Here is a 12159-nt window from a genome sequence, read left to right on the forward strand (position 1 = left end):
TGAAAAAATAAATTTCAAGGACCCCTCTTATCTCTGCTTTTGTCAAGTCCTGTTAGAAGAAAACATTTTTCTGTTCTCTACACTAGTAAGTAAAACAAAATTAAAAAGTAAATTGAGGACACTCTCCTCAAGAATATGAACACTTCTTTGTTTGGAATTTTCTGTATGAATTAAGCATATATTAACTTCAATTCTGTCACATTTACTCTGTCTGCCTTGTGTGTACTTACTCGTCTGGAAGGATCACAGTGCTCCAATTCACAGTGAAGTTTGTGAGATATAGCCTAGATTCAGAGTGAGTGGAGAAGAGATGCCCCAGATCTTTAAAGAGAGAATAGAGGTCAATGCAGAAGACAGTTTAGAAATTAGCTGGGTTTTCTAATTTGCATTGGTGAGTCACATATGAACACTTTGTCAAACATGTCTGCAACCTTCAATTCTGTCTGATCTGCTTTACAGATCAGAATGATGTTGATTTTGGGGGCTTAAAAAAGTCATCCTATTTTATCATTGCATATTTATTCCACTGGAATGACTGTGTTTAAACACTTCAAATCAGTTACACTATTAACCCCTGTAGATGTAATGAATCAGGGTAGTGAGGATGGTGATGATATTGAAAAGATAATGCTTGATTCCAAGCACTTTATATATATTAACCTACTTCTTTCATGCAAAAGTCCCATGATGTGGGTGTTTTATCTTCTTATCCCTTTTCTTTTTTTTTAAACAGATGAGGGCCTGAGGCAGACAGCATTTAAGAACCATGCCCAAGGTCAAATAGACACCAAGTGGAGGAGCTGGAATTTGAGCTCAGGAAGTTCGGTAATGTATCTTTATCACATCCTTTCCAAGTTGTTGGGACAAGTTGTTGGGACAAGTTGTTGGGAAACCTCCCTTGACAAAGAGAACGAACATAAGTTTCTTAACACTTTATCAATCTCAAATGTATTTAGTTTAAAAATGTTAATTTCACAAATGTTGGGATAGATGGATTAATAAGAAAGGCAAGAGAGAGTGTTTCAGTATTTCCTCTATTTACTGACCAAAAGTGGGAAAATTTATATACTCAGAATCAGTATAAATTCCATGGGAATCTGGAAGCCCCTGAACTGGGAGAAGAGGTGAAAGTAGGAGGGTATGGAAAAAGAACATCAGCAAAAGATTTTTTTTAAATATTACTTGACTTTTGCCCCTCCTCCTCTGTGCTTCAGCACCTGCATCAGTTTGAACCATTTGGGAGATTGAAGGAGTTATTAATAGAAAAAAAAGTTAACTTTTTGTGGCAAATGTGAGTGGATCCTAGAAAAGGAAAAAATATATACCATCTACTCTGATGATGTACTCTGCCCAATCCTCCTCTGACTGCTATGCTCCCAGTTGCATACTCTGCTTTCATTATATTCTTAGGGCCTAGACTAATGCAGAGTTTGTACCCAGAATGCATGAAGTCCTCATTCTCATTGCTTAATGTTAGTCACGAAGGCCAGAGAGTTTTTCCCAAGTAGCTGCTCAGAGTAGGTGAACACATAGACTTTAATGCATGGAGAATATGAGTCTGCCTAGATTTGGGGGCTCAGTCTCCAGCAAATAAAAAGTCTATAAGAAGACCCAGGGTAAGAAAAAAACCCCACATCTCAGAGACCCAGAAAGAGAAGGTATATGAAGAGAGGAAAACAATTTATCAGGGGAAAAAAAGAAAGAGAGAGAGAGAGAGAGAGACAGACTTCAGAGCAGTCACAGAGAGGACATTACCGAGCTCTGGGCTTTTTGTGCCTCAGAAGACTTCTTGCCACTCTGATCTTTTCTTCAGGCCATGAGGTCTCTATGTTCATAAAGACCAATTGCAAGAACTTCATATTATTAAATTTTTTCTGGGCCATGAAGATCAATTACCTGGGTGCTAGATACTCTCAAGGTCTGAAGCTTTGAGACATGTATCCTCTGAGCTCTAGTTTGGCCCTGTCCTTTTCTCCTACTGGCTATTGAAGACTCTCCAATCCTCCACAAAAGGTATGGAGAGCTTCTTTCTGATAGTCTTAAGTCCAACCCCTTGGGCATCCCTTTTTTCAGTTTTCTTTCTCACTATAAGTACTGTTGTACTAGGAGAATCCATGAAGTGAGTGATTCCCAGATATAACCCTTCAGAGGGGCAGGTGTAGATTAGGATTAGGCAGTCAGTAATTGGCCAGCTCAGCCTGGCACCCCGGGAGACCAAGAAACCAATGTCCTTTATTCTCTGGAGTCACAGCTTAAAACCCAAATTTAGACTCACAAAACAAACAGAAATTTTTAAAAACTCAAGGGATTCTATTTTGAAACTTCTGTGTTGAGGCTTTGACTTTGATGAAAAACTCGAGTTTAGTGAATTTGAAAGGAGGCAAGGTGGTAAAGACTGAGAATAAACTGAAGGTTGCTGGAGGGGAGGTGGGTGGGGGATGGGCTAAATGGGTGATGGGCATTAAGAAGGGCATTTGTTGGGATGAGCACTGACTGTTAAATGTAAGTGATGAGCCGCTGGGTTCTGCTCCAGAAACCAATACTACACTGTATGTAAACTAACTTCAATTTAAATAAATTAAAAGAAAAAGAGGCAAGGTGGGTGGCAATATCCTTTGTGTGCTTAGTCTCAGTATGTCATACTGGGAAAGCAAAGGGAAGCTGTGTTTTGATCTTTAACCTCAGGTTATTTTCCTTTGCCCTTGTGATTTGAATTCCTAAATATCTCTCAGATGAATATTTTAGTGATCAGCTAGTTGTGTCAACAATCAGAGAGGTTTTTAGGGAAATAGTTGAATGCAGGTCATGAAAGCCAAAGATGGTGAAGGACTGAGCAATCAACAGTGACAAATGCAGCCGTTTGATTCTGAATGACTAGAAATACAAAATACCCATTGGATTTTAGACATATGGTCTATTGTTGTCTATAAGGAACAGTGGGATTAATGCTAAAACCTGGTGTGTTTTGGAAGTTTTGGAAGAGAATGAGACCAAAGTAAACATAATGATCAATGTTTATTAATTACTTACCGAATTCCAGGTTTTGTCCCACACACTTTAGGCATAATAAGTATTTCTCCACAACTCTAGGAGCTGGAACCTTTTATTACCCTCATTTACCCCAGATGAGGGAACTGAGGCACAGTTGAATATCTGGTCTAAGTTTATAAAGCTATTAAGTGGTGGAGTCAGGATTAAAATTTCTATCATAAGACTTCAAACACTGCTTTTTGCAACTATGTTAAATAGCCTCAAATGGGGAAGTTGAGTTTAAGGTTTGATCTATATATACTTGTAGACAGAAAAAGAGCTGTTGGTACAAAACAAAAAGAGAGGAGGCTCAGAAAGCCAAGTCTAGTGTTCTGCTGGAGGACAGTGCCCTGCTCTGGAGAATGACATCGGGTTGGCAGGCAGGGCACATTCCACATCAAGAACCCATTCCTGAATTCAAATGATAATAAACAGCTAAATAGGTGTTTCTTTTTTCTTTTTTTTTTGGTATATAGATAACCTGGATTTGGACATACCTGGGATTCATATAAGTAATCACTAAAAACAATGGAATGATTTTCAAAGATATTTAAAAGTAACATTAATGTAAAGTTGCAAGCATAGCTTATTTTTGATAACAAAATCAGACAATAACAAAAAATGAAAGGACGTTTATGTAATGCCCCCAATTTTGAATCCGAGAGACCACCAAGGAGCCGATACCGATGCAAACGCACGAGGGTTTATTTGCAGGCTCGAGCTTGGGCCCAAGTATACCCGACACAGTGGAGCAGGGACTTGGACCCCTAGGTTAAGACACCTCTAGGTAGCAGTGGTGTAAGAGGTGTAGCAGTGGCCAATGAGATTGTTACACACACAGAAAGTTGCATAGTCATGTCAGTCCACACACAGGTGGCCAATTGAATTACAATTTACCCTATAGTAACTGTTTGAACTAGCCTATCACTCTGGTCAGAATTGGCGCGCAAGTTTGGCGGGCAAAAGTGGGGTTGACATTCTTTGGCGGTTAGGGGTTCCGCATTCCTATATGACCCAGTTTCCAGTAAGGGTGTGCTCAGCGGCTTGACTAGGGTGGGGGAGTGTCTTAAGCAATAAGTAGGTCATGTGGGGGTTATATATGAGATGGTGGGTATAACACAAAATGGAGTTAGTCTTGCTCTGCTTGTCCAGGGGTAGGGGATTTTTGTTAAATTCCTTGGGTCCCACAGTTTATAAACTTATAAGGGAAGTTCATAAGCACAAAATTTAGGGGTGCCTAGGTGGCTCAGTTGGTTGAGCATCTGACTTTGGCTCAGGTAATGATCTCATCGTTCACGGGTTTGAGTCCTGCATCCAGCTCTATGCTGACAGCTCAGAGCCTGGAGGCTGCTTTGGATTCTGTTTCTCCCTCTCTTTCTGCCCTTTCCCTGCTCATGCTGTCTCTCTCGCTCCCAAAAATAAACATCAAAAAATTTTTATTGAAAAAAAAACCCCACAAAATTTAAGGTGATATATAACTTCTCAAATGATAGTGATGAGGTTTTTGGGGTGATAGTGGGACTTGTGGGGTCTGGAGCTGACAGCCGAGAAAGAATTCTTAAAGATGTCTTTGGTGCCAAAAGGTGATTTTATTGGAGCACGGGGACAGAACCCGTGGGCACGAAGAGCTACCCTGGGACCATGAGGAGAGGCTGGTTATATACTATGGAGTTGGGGGAGATAAAGTCCAGGGGAAGTTTCCAGTGAGATTTTCGTACACTAAAGAAGACTCCCAGGATAATGGAGGCCTAGCTATATGTCAAGCTAAGGTTGTTTTCCCCCTAGCAAAGCATTAACATTAAGACAGCAGGGAGTTCCTGAGCAAACCTTTTACTCTGCCAGCCTCAAGTATTTGTCAATGGGCTGCAGGTTATAAGGAAATTTAGTTCTATCTGCCATTTCCTTCTGTCTTTGTTTCCCACATCACTATGGAGGGGTGATGGGGACTTAGGTCCTGCAGGACTATGATCTCTATCAGTTAACCATTTGTTTTTCTCTCCTTTCCTTTGTTCTTGGGCAGCCAGGAGTTCCAGAGGAGTATCACACATATCCCACCTGGGGGTGGGGGGTGGTGGTGTTTGTGGCCTGTCAGCTTGCCTTATGCTCCGTCATCAATCGGAGAAGGGAAGAAATCAAAGGTAAATTTAATTATGAATAATTTTAGTTTTAGGTTAGGAGGTGGGGTCATGCTTCATAATACCTTTATAAACAAATGAACAACCGTTTGATATTTGTTTTTCTCTGCTTGACGTATTTCACTTTGCATAATACGTTCTAGCTCCATCCATGTCATTGCAAATGGCAAGATTTCTTTCTTTCTTTTTTTTTTTTTATGGCTGAGTAATATTCAAATATCATATGATTTCACTCATATGTGGAATTTAAGAAACGAAATGGATGAACATATGGGAAGGGGGAGAGGGGAAGAGAAGAAAGGGAAACAGCACAAGAAACTCTTAATGATAGAAAACTAATTGAGGGTTGATGGAGGGAGGTGGGTGGGAGATGGGCTAGATGGGTGATGGGTACTAAGGAGGACATTTGTGATGAGCACTGAGTATTGTATGCAGGTGATTAACCCTGAATTCTACTTCTGAAACCAATATTGTACTGTATGTTAAGTAATATATAAAAAAATAAAAAGAAAAAGAAAAAAGAAAACACACACATACACAAACAAACAAACAAACAAAAAAAACCCCAATGAACAACCTAACAAAAAGAGATGAAATAAAGTAGTATATATGATAGTACATTATGAATAGGAATTAGGAATAATTCAATCATATGCTTCTGATTTCCTAAGCCAGGAAAAATTAAAAAGGCAAGAAAGTAAGAAAGGAAGGAAGAAGGAAGGAAAGGAAGGAAGGAAGGAAGGAAGGAAGGAAGGAAGGAAGGAAGGAGAAACAGATGGCAAAAGGGAGAGAGGAAGAGGGGACAACTCCTTGGAACAATTTCTAGATAAACGAAATGTTCAGTGGTAGGGGAATTTTTAAACTATGTCCTATTTTGTTCTTTATATAATATTATAGAGACTAAAATATTTTTGGAAATAGAAGATGCTTACTTTATGAGAAGTAAAATTACAGAAATAAAATTGCTTATAAATTATAATCATGGCTATATATAACAATGTACCCTAGAAGTACCTGGGTGACTCAGTTAGTTGAGCATCTGACTCCTGATTTTGGCTCAGGTCATGATCTCATGGTTTGTGAGTTTGAGCCCTACATTTGGCTCTGTGTGGACAGTGGGGAGCCTGCCTAGGATTCTGTCTCTCCCTTTCTCTCTGCCGCTCCCCTGCTCTCTCTTTCTCTCAAAATACATAAATATGGAAAAACCTAAAATACAAAAGAATGTACCCTAAAGACAGTTCTCATCGAAAAATTGGGCTGGGATATACCTAAATGTTAATAGTGGTTTTCACTGTATAGTAGAACCATTTCACTGTATTTGAATAATTCCTAATTTAAAAATATTTGAAGATGGGGCGCCTGGGTGGCGCAGTCGGTTAAGGGTCCGACTTCAGCCAGGTCACGATCTCGCGGTCCGTGAGTTCGAGCCCCGCGTCAGGCTCTGGGCTGATGGCTCAGAACCTGGAGCCTGTTTCCGATTCTGTGTCTCCCTCTCTCTCTGCCCCTCCCCCGTTCATGCTCTGTCTCTCTCTGTCTCAAAAATAAATAAACGTTGAAAAAAAAAAATAAAAAAAATAAAATATTTGAAGAAAAATGTTAGTATTTTACATGAAGTAATAATACTTTATGATTTCAACACAGTAAAAAATAAAGTGAAAAATAATCTAAACTGCACAGCAGTGTTCATGGAATATTTTCAGTCTTGTTGTCTATAACATGAAGAAAAATAAAGAGATATGGACTTGCTTCATAAATCCACGTATTGCAAAAATATATGCAAATATGAGACAAATATCTAAAAAAATGGAGTCCTCATAAATTGTAAATTGAATTAACCAAATACTAAGAATTTAATATTTGATAAATGCAGCTTTTAAAATGCCATTCAATGAGAAAGGCAAGTTGACTGAAAACTTTTGAAATTTCCAAAGTAGAAAACAGATCTAAAATAGGACAAAATGTTGGAAAAGCTGCAACAGGTCTATCTTACATGACATTCTGAAATTAGAGAACAAGAGACATTCAGTAGATGTTTGGTTAGTGGAGGTGATTATTAGGCAAAATTGCTTTAGCCAAATTTCCTTTAGGAAACAAACAAAAAGTAAAGAACAAAATCTTAGGTGGATTTGCTGGATCAGTGGAAGACCCAGGGGAGGCCTGCAGAGGGCACTACTGCGTGGGAAAAGAGGCACTGTAAAGTGAGCATGCGGGGTACAAAAAGTAAGAGGGAGCCTTAAACAGCCTCTTTTTGAAGGCTGTCTAATATTTTCCAGTTACTGATATGCCCCGATTGGAGAGACCCCCCGAAAACAAACCAAAACAAGAGTCCAGAGCCAAAGCCAAGCGGCAAGGGTCGTTTATTGCAGGTTCGAACCCGGTCCTCCGCGCACTCGTCGCCGGTGACGCAAGAGGCCCCGAGCAAGGATCTTACAGTTTCTTTTATAGACAGGCACAAACAAGTTAGGGATTTTTTTGAGGTTACAGAGTTGTTATAGGCTGACATTTAAATTTGAACGCTCAGCAGAAGTTGATTGGTTCCCGCCTTTATTTCAAACCATTCAGCAGAACTTGATTGGTTCCCGCCTTTATGTCAGACTACGACCAGGCACGCCCTGGCTGGTTTCCGGAACGGTGGGGGAAGGGAAAGACTTTTCTTTGCAGTTGTGAGTACACCTGTGCAACTTTTCTCTTAGCCTCTCATTACCAGACTTTGGAGAAAAACTCACAGGCTTCTTGGAACCCCAAATTATAATATTTGCCTTGGAGTAGCGTTACAGAAATCACATTTGTTCTTTGCCTACATTTCTATGCATTCACGGGGCGGGGGGGGGGGGGGGGGGGGGGGGGGATGGGCAGTGAATGCGTGAGATCCATCCTTTAAGCTAAGCAACGAGTTGCTCTGCAGGGCAGGCACAGACCTAGGTACCTGAAGAGTATGAATAAGCATAAAAAGGAGAAGGAGAAAAAGAGGAAGCAGAGGAGGCAGTGGTGGGGGCACCACAGCCACGTTCTGATTCTGGCAGGAGCAGTGCGGCGATTTTCAGCGGTCCTGGCATCACTGTGATCCCTCTCCTCGGTGGTCCTGGCCCTGGTGCCCCCCCCTCCCCCACCCCCCAAGAACACAGCAACCAACGTAGAACTATCAGCTTCAGTGTAAGGTTGGAATGACTTCTTCATTCTTTTTTGCTTCTCTAAGACCCCCTCCATCCTTTCCCTTTTGGCCATCCTGTCATTCCAACAACTTAGAATTAAATCCACTTTCATTTAAGGTATTTTAGAGTAAATTACAGTGTCTGTGTGGCTTAATATTTGGATTTCTAAGATTTCTAGGATGCTTTGGCAAATGGTTTTGTGTAGATGTCTAGGATGCTTTGGTTTTATGCAGTTTTTCCGATTAGTCTTCTCCATGACCATCCTTTTCCCCCACCCCCTCAGGAAATTCCTACGCAGGTTTCTGTCTATGCACTTCTTTTCTAAACCTCATCATTTTCTCCAGAACGAGATCTACCATACTTAAGACTTCTGAGCCACCTGTAAAACCTAGAAGGGGAAACTTGCAGGGCTGCTATAGGACCCTACAATGAATGAAATTCTCTGGCATTTGCTATAATGCTTCATAGGACTTGTGGAAGGTGTCTGCCGGCCTGGAGTTTAGCCCCGCAAACTGACTTCCTTTCTCAGACACCTTCAGCTGCATGTCTTGCCTTTAAGACCCTCTTCAGTCAGAGCTTATCCTAAACCCACCTACCACTCACACTTCCACAATCTCAAGCCTGTATCTTTCTTCCTTTAAAGACTTTGTGGCAAAACTTTACCCCCAGGTTCATACCCACAGGAATCCATGTAAGACTTCAACACAAACAATTTCCCTAGTGCTACGCATTTTGTTAATGTCTTGCAAACAAAAGGAATAATATATATCTATGGCTGTAACCAAATTACTTTAATTGAAATAATTACCTGACACATGTTTTCTGCCTCTAAGAAAGAAAAATATTAACCAAAGCAAGAAAATACCTTGCTGCTATTTTTTTGGTGCAATTCCAAACAGAGGCAGCTTTAAAAGATATTTTGTCATATCTGACTTTATGAGCAAACAAAAATTTTCCTTAATGCTTATTATTCAGGTATCTTGCTATAATTCTGTCCTGCTTCCCAATCATCCGCTGCTTGTCATCTGCTACCTGAGATGTTGTAAACTTTTCTGCAACATGTTTTTCAGAGATGCTTTTACTTCCTTGTTCTTTAGGCTATAAACAAGGGGATTCGCTAGGGGAGTGACCACACTGTACTGCATGGAAAAAACCAACTCCCATGGGGAACCTGAGGTTGGCATGAGATAGCGAAGAAAACCTGAGCTGTAAAATAAGCTCACTGCGGTGAGGTGGGAGGAGCAGGTGGAGAAGGCCTTGCTTCTGCCTGAGGTGGAGGTGATGCTCAGGATGGTGGAGACAATACGGGCGTAAGAGAAGAAGACCAGAATGAAGGTCCCACAGGCATGCAGGAGGGCAGAGCCGAGCAGAACTGCAAAGTTATCAGAGCTATTGGAACAGGATAGAGGGAACAGAGAAGGAATCTCACAAATGAAGTTGGAGATGACTTGCGTCTCACAGAAGTCCAAATTCCAGGCTAGGAGGGTATTGATGAAAGCATCCAAAAAGGCCAGACCCCAAGATCCCCACGCCAGTCCCACACACAGCTCATTGCTCATCATCTGACCATAGAGTAGAGGGTAGCAAATGGCAGCATAGCGGTCATAGGCCATGACTGCAAGGAGGCAGAGCTCTGTTCCCCCAAAGGCAAGCACAAAGAAGGCCTGGGTCAAACAGTCTTCCACTGAGATGGCTTTCTTCTCAGACAGGAGGTTCTCTAGCATCTTGGGCACAGTGACCGAAGAGTAACAGAGATCCAGGAAGGAGAGGTGATTCAAGAAGAAGTACATGGGTGTGTGAAGATGAGAATTGGTCCTGATAACCAGGATTATCAACAGGTTCCCTGACAGAGTCAGGAGGTAAACTACCAGGAAAAGCACAAAGACTAGAGCCTGGGTATGATGATCTTCAGGGACTCCAAGAAGGAGAAACTCAATGATGGTGCTGTGATTTACCAAGGCCATTTAAAGATGATAATACTTTGGAAGAAAACACAAAGAGAAATAATATATCAACCATCTCCTCTGGCAACCCAAAGCTTCTACTTATTCTATGTACATACACTTTTTTTTTCTTCATCTGCTCATTATTGCCATACTTGTTTAATATCTCTCATGCAGTCCCTTGAAGCATGCATGGCCTTCCCTTTTCTGATTTCCTGGTGTATCAGCCCTGAATATTCTGTGCTTTTTCCATTTGTTGCTCTTTTCTTACAAATAGCTCTAGAGAAATTCGCATAATTTTTCAGATCTGACCCTTGAATAATTTTTATCTCTTTAAACTGGGCCATTGATCTTGTTCTATAATGTTCTGCTCAAGAACTCATTTTCTGCAGAAGATGCTGTAATCCTGTTTTCCTCAGTCAGTCTTTCATCTTACATTCCAGACTTTGTAATAGTTTGTTACTAATTAATTATGTACATTTGTGTTATCTTTTTTCTCTTTATTATTTTGCATATATTTGGAACATTTGATCTTAGAGATAATTTTGAAAGCTGTGTGTGTGTGTGTGTGTGTGTGTGTGTGTGTGTGTGTGTGTGTGTGTTAGGGAGTTGAGATAAGGGAGGAAACTACCAAACATTTTATAAAGTTACAAAATATAGCCAAGAAATAATAAAGGAAAAACAGAACTGAGTTGTTCATCAAAAGAAACCACTAAAAAGAGAAGTCCTAGCCATATCAATCAGACAACAAATCACTGTAGTAATCAAATTGCCAATTGGTGAGGAAGAAGTAAAACTTTCACTATTTGCAGATGACATGATATTCTATATAGAAAACCCTAAAGACTCCACCAAAAAAACAGCTAGAACTGATAAACAAATTTAGTAAACTTGCAGGATGCAAAATCAACGAACAGCAACTTGTTGCATTTCTATACACCAATAATGACACAGCAGAAAGAGAAATTAAGAAAACAATTCCAATTTCAATTGCACCTAAAATAATGATACCTTAATAAATCTAGCTAAAGAGGTAAAAGAATTATACTCTGAAAACTATAAAACACTGATGAAAGAAATTGAAGATGACACAAAGAAATGGATAGACATTCCATGCTCATGGATTGGAAGAACAAATATTGTTAAAATATCTAACTGTTGAAAACAATCCACAGATATAGTGCAATCCCTATCAAAATACCAACAGAATTTCTCACAACTAGGACAAACAATCCTAAAATTTGTTTGAAACCACAAAAGACTCTGACTAGCCAAAGCAATCTTGAAAGAGAAAAGCAAAGCTGGAGGCATTACAATTCTGGACTTCAAGTTACATTACAAAGCTGTAGTAATCAAACCAGTAGGGTACTGGCACAAAAATAGACACATAGATCAATAGGACAGAATAGAAAACCCAGAAATGAACCCACAACAATATGGTCAGTTAATATGGTCTTCCTGGCTTTCCTCACTCATGCTAGATAGTATTTAGGCATCTCTCTATATTCCAAGCCCTTCTGAAAGATCAGATACAGGTTACCTATCAGTTGTGTCCAGTGGGTAATGTGTGGTTTAGGGTGGCGCACCAAGTTGATTCTGACTCGGCAGTGAAAAAGAAAAATCAAATGGAAAAGTCAATTTTAATGTGTCTTTCTCATCTCTGTGCTTGCAAAATTCTCTTGAATAAACATCCTCTCTGACTTCTACATTAGTTAATTAAATATATTCAATTTAATTGAAAAAAATTTAAGTACTTTCAATTTGCTGCCTCCCTTTGAGCTGATAGTTGCTTCATTCTACCACATTTACATTCAGCATAGATCAGGGCCACACGACCTGTCAGCAAGGTAGGTAGAACCCTATGTTGTGAGATTCCAGATTTTCTCACCCCTGTCCCCA

At 40.1% G+C, this 12159-nt stretch overlaps 1 protein-coding gene across 1 annotated transcript; it reads right to left on the reverse strand.

The window, feature by feature from the left end:
* Window positions 1-9345: 9345 nt before the first annotated feature.
* On the reverse strand, window positions 9346-10281 carry LOC112867391 (olfactory receptor 8S1-like). Its single transcript, XM_025930400.1, has one exon. It carries the CDS (start codon window positions 10279-10281, stop codon window positions 9346-9348), a length of 936 nt encoding a protein of 311 aa, XP_025786185.1.
* Window positions 10282-12159: the final 1878 nt, after the last annotated feature.

This window comes from Puma concolor, chromosome B4, assembly GCF_028749965.1.
Source record: "Puma concolor isolate L17-30 chromosome B4, mPumCon1.1.hap2, whole genome shotgun sequence".
NCBI lineage: Eukaryota > Metazoa > Chordata > Mammalia > Carnivora > Felidae > Puma > Puma concolor.

Bases quoted from the DNA above. Each gene is read 5' to 3' on its own strand.
- LOC112867391 (XM_025930400.1), bottom strand. From the start codon at position 10,281: ATGGCCTTGGTAAATCACAGCACCATCATTGAGTTTCTCCTTCTTGGA.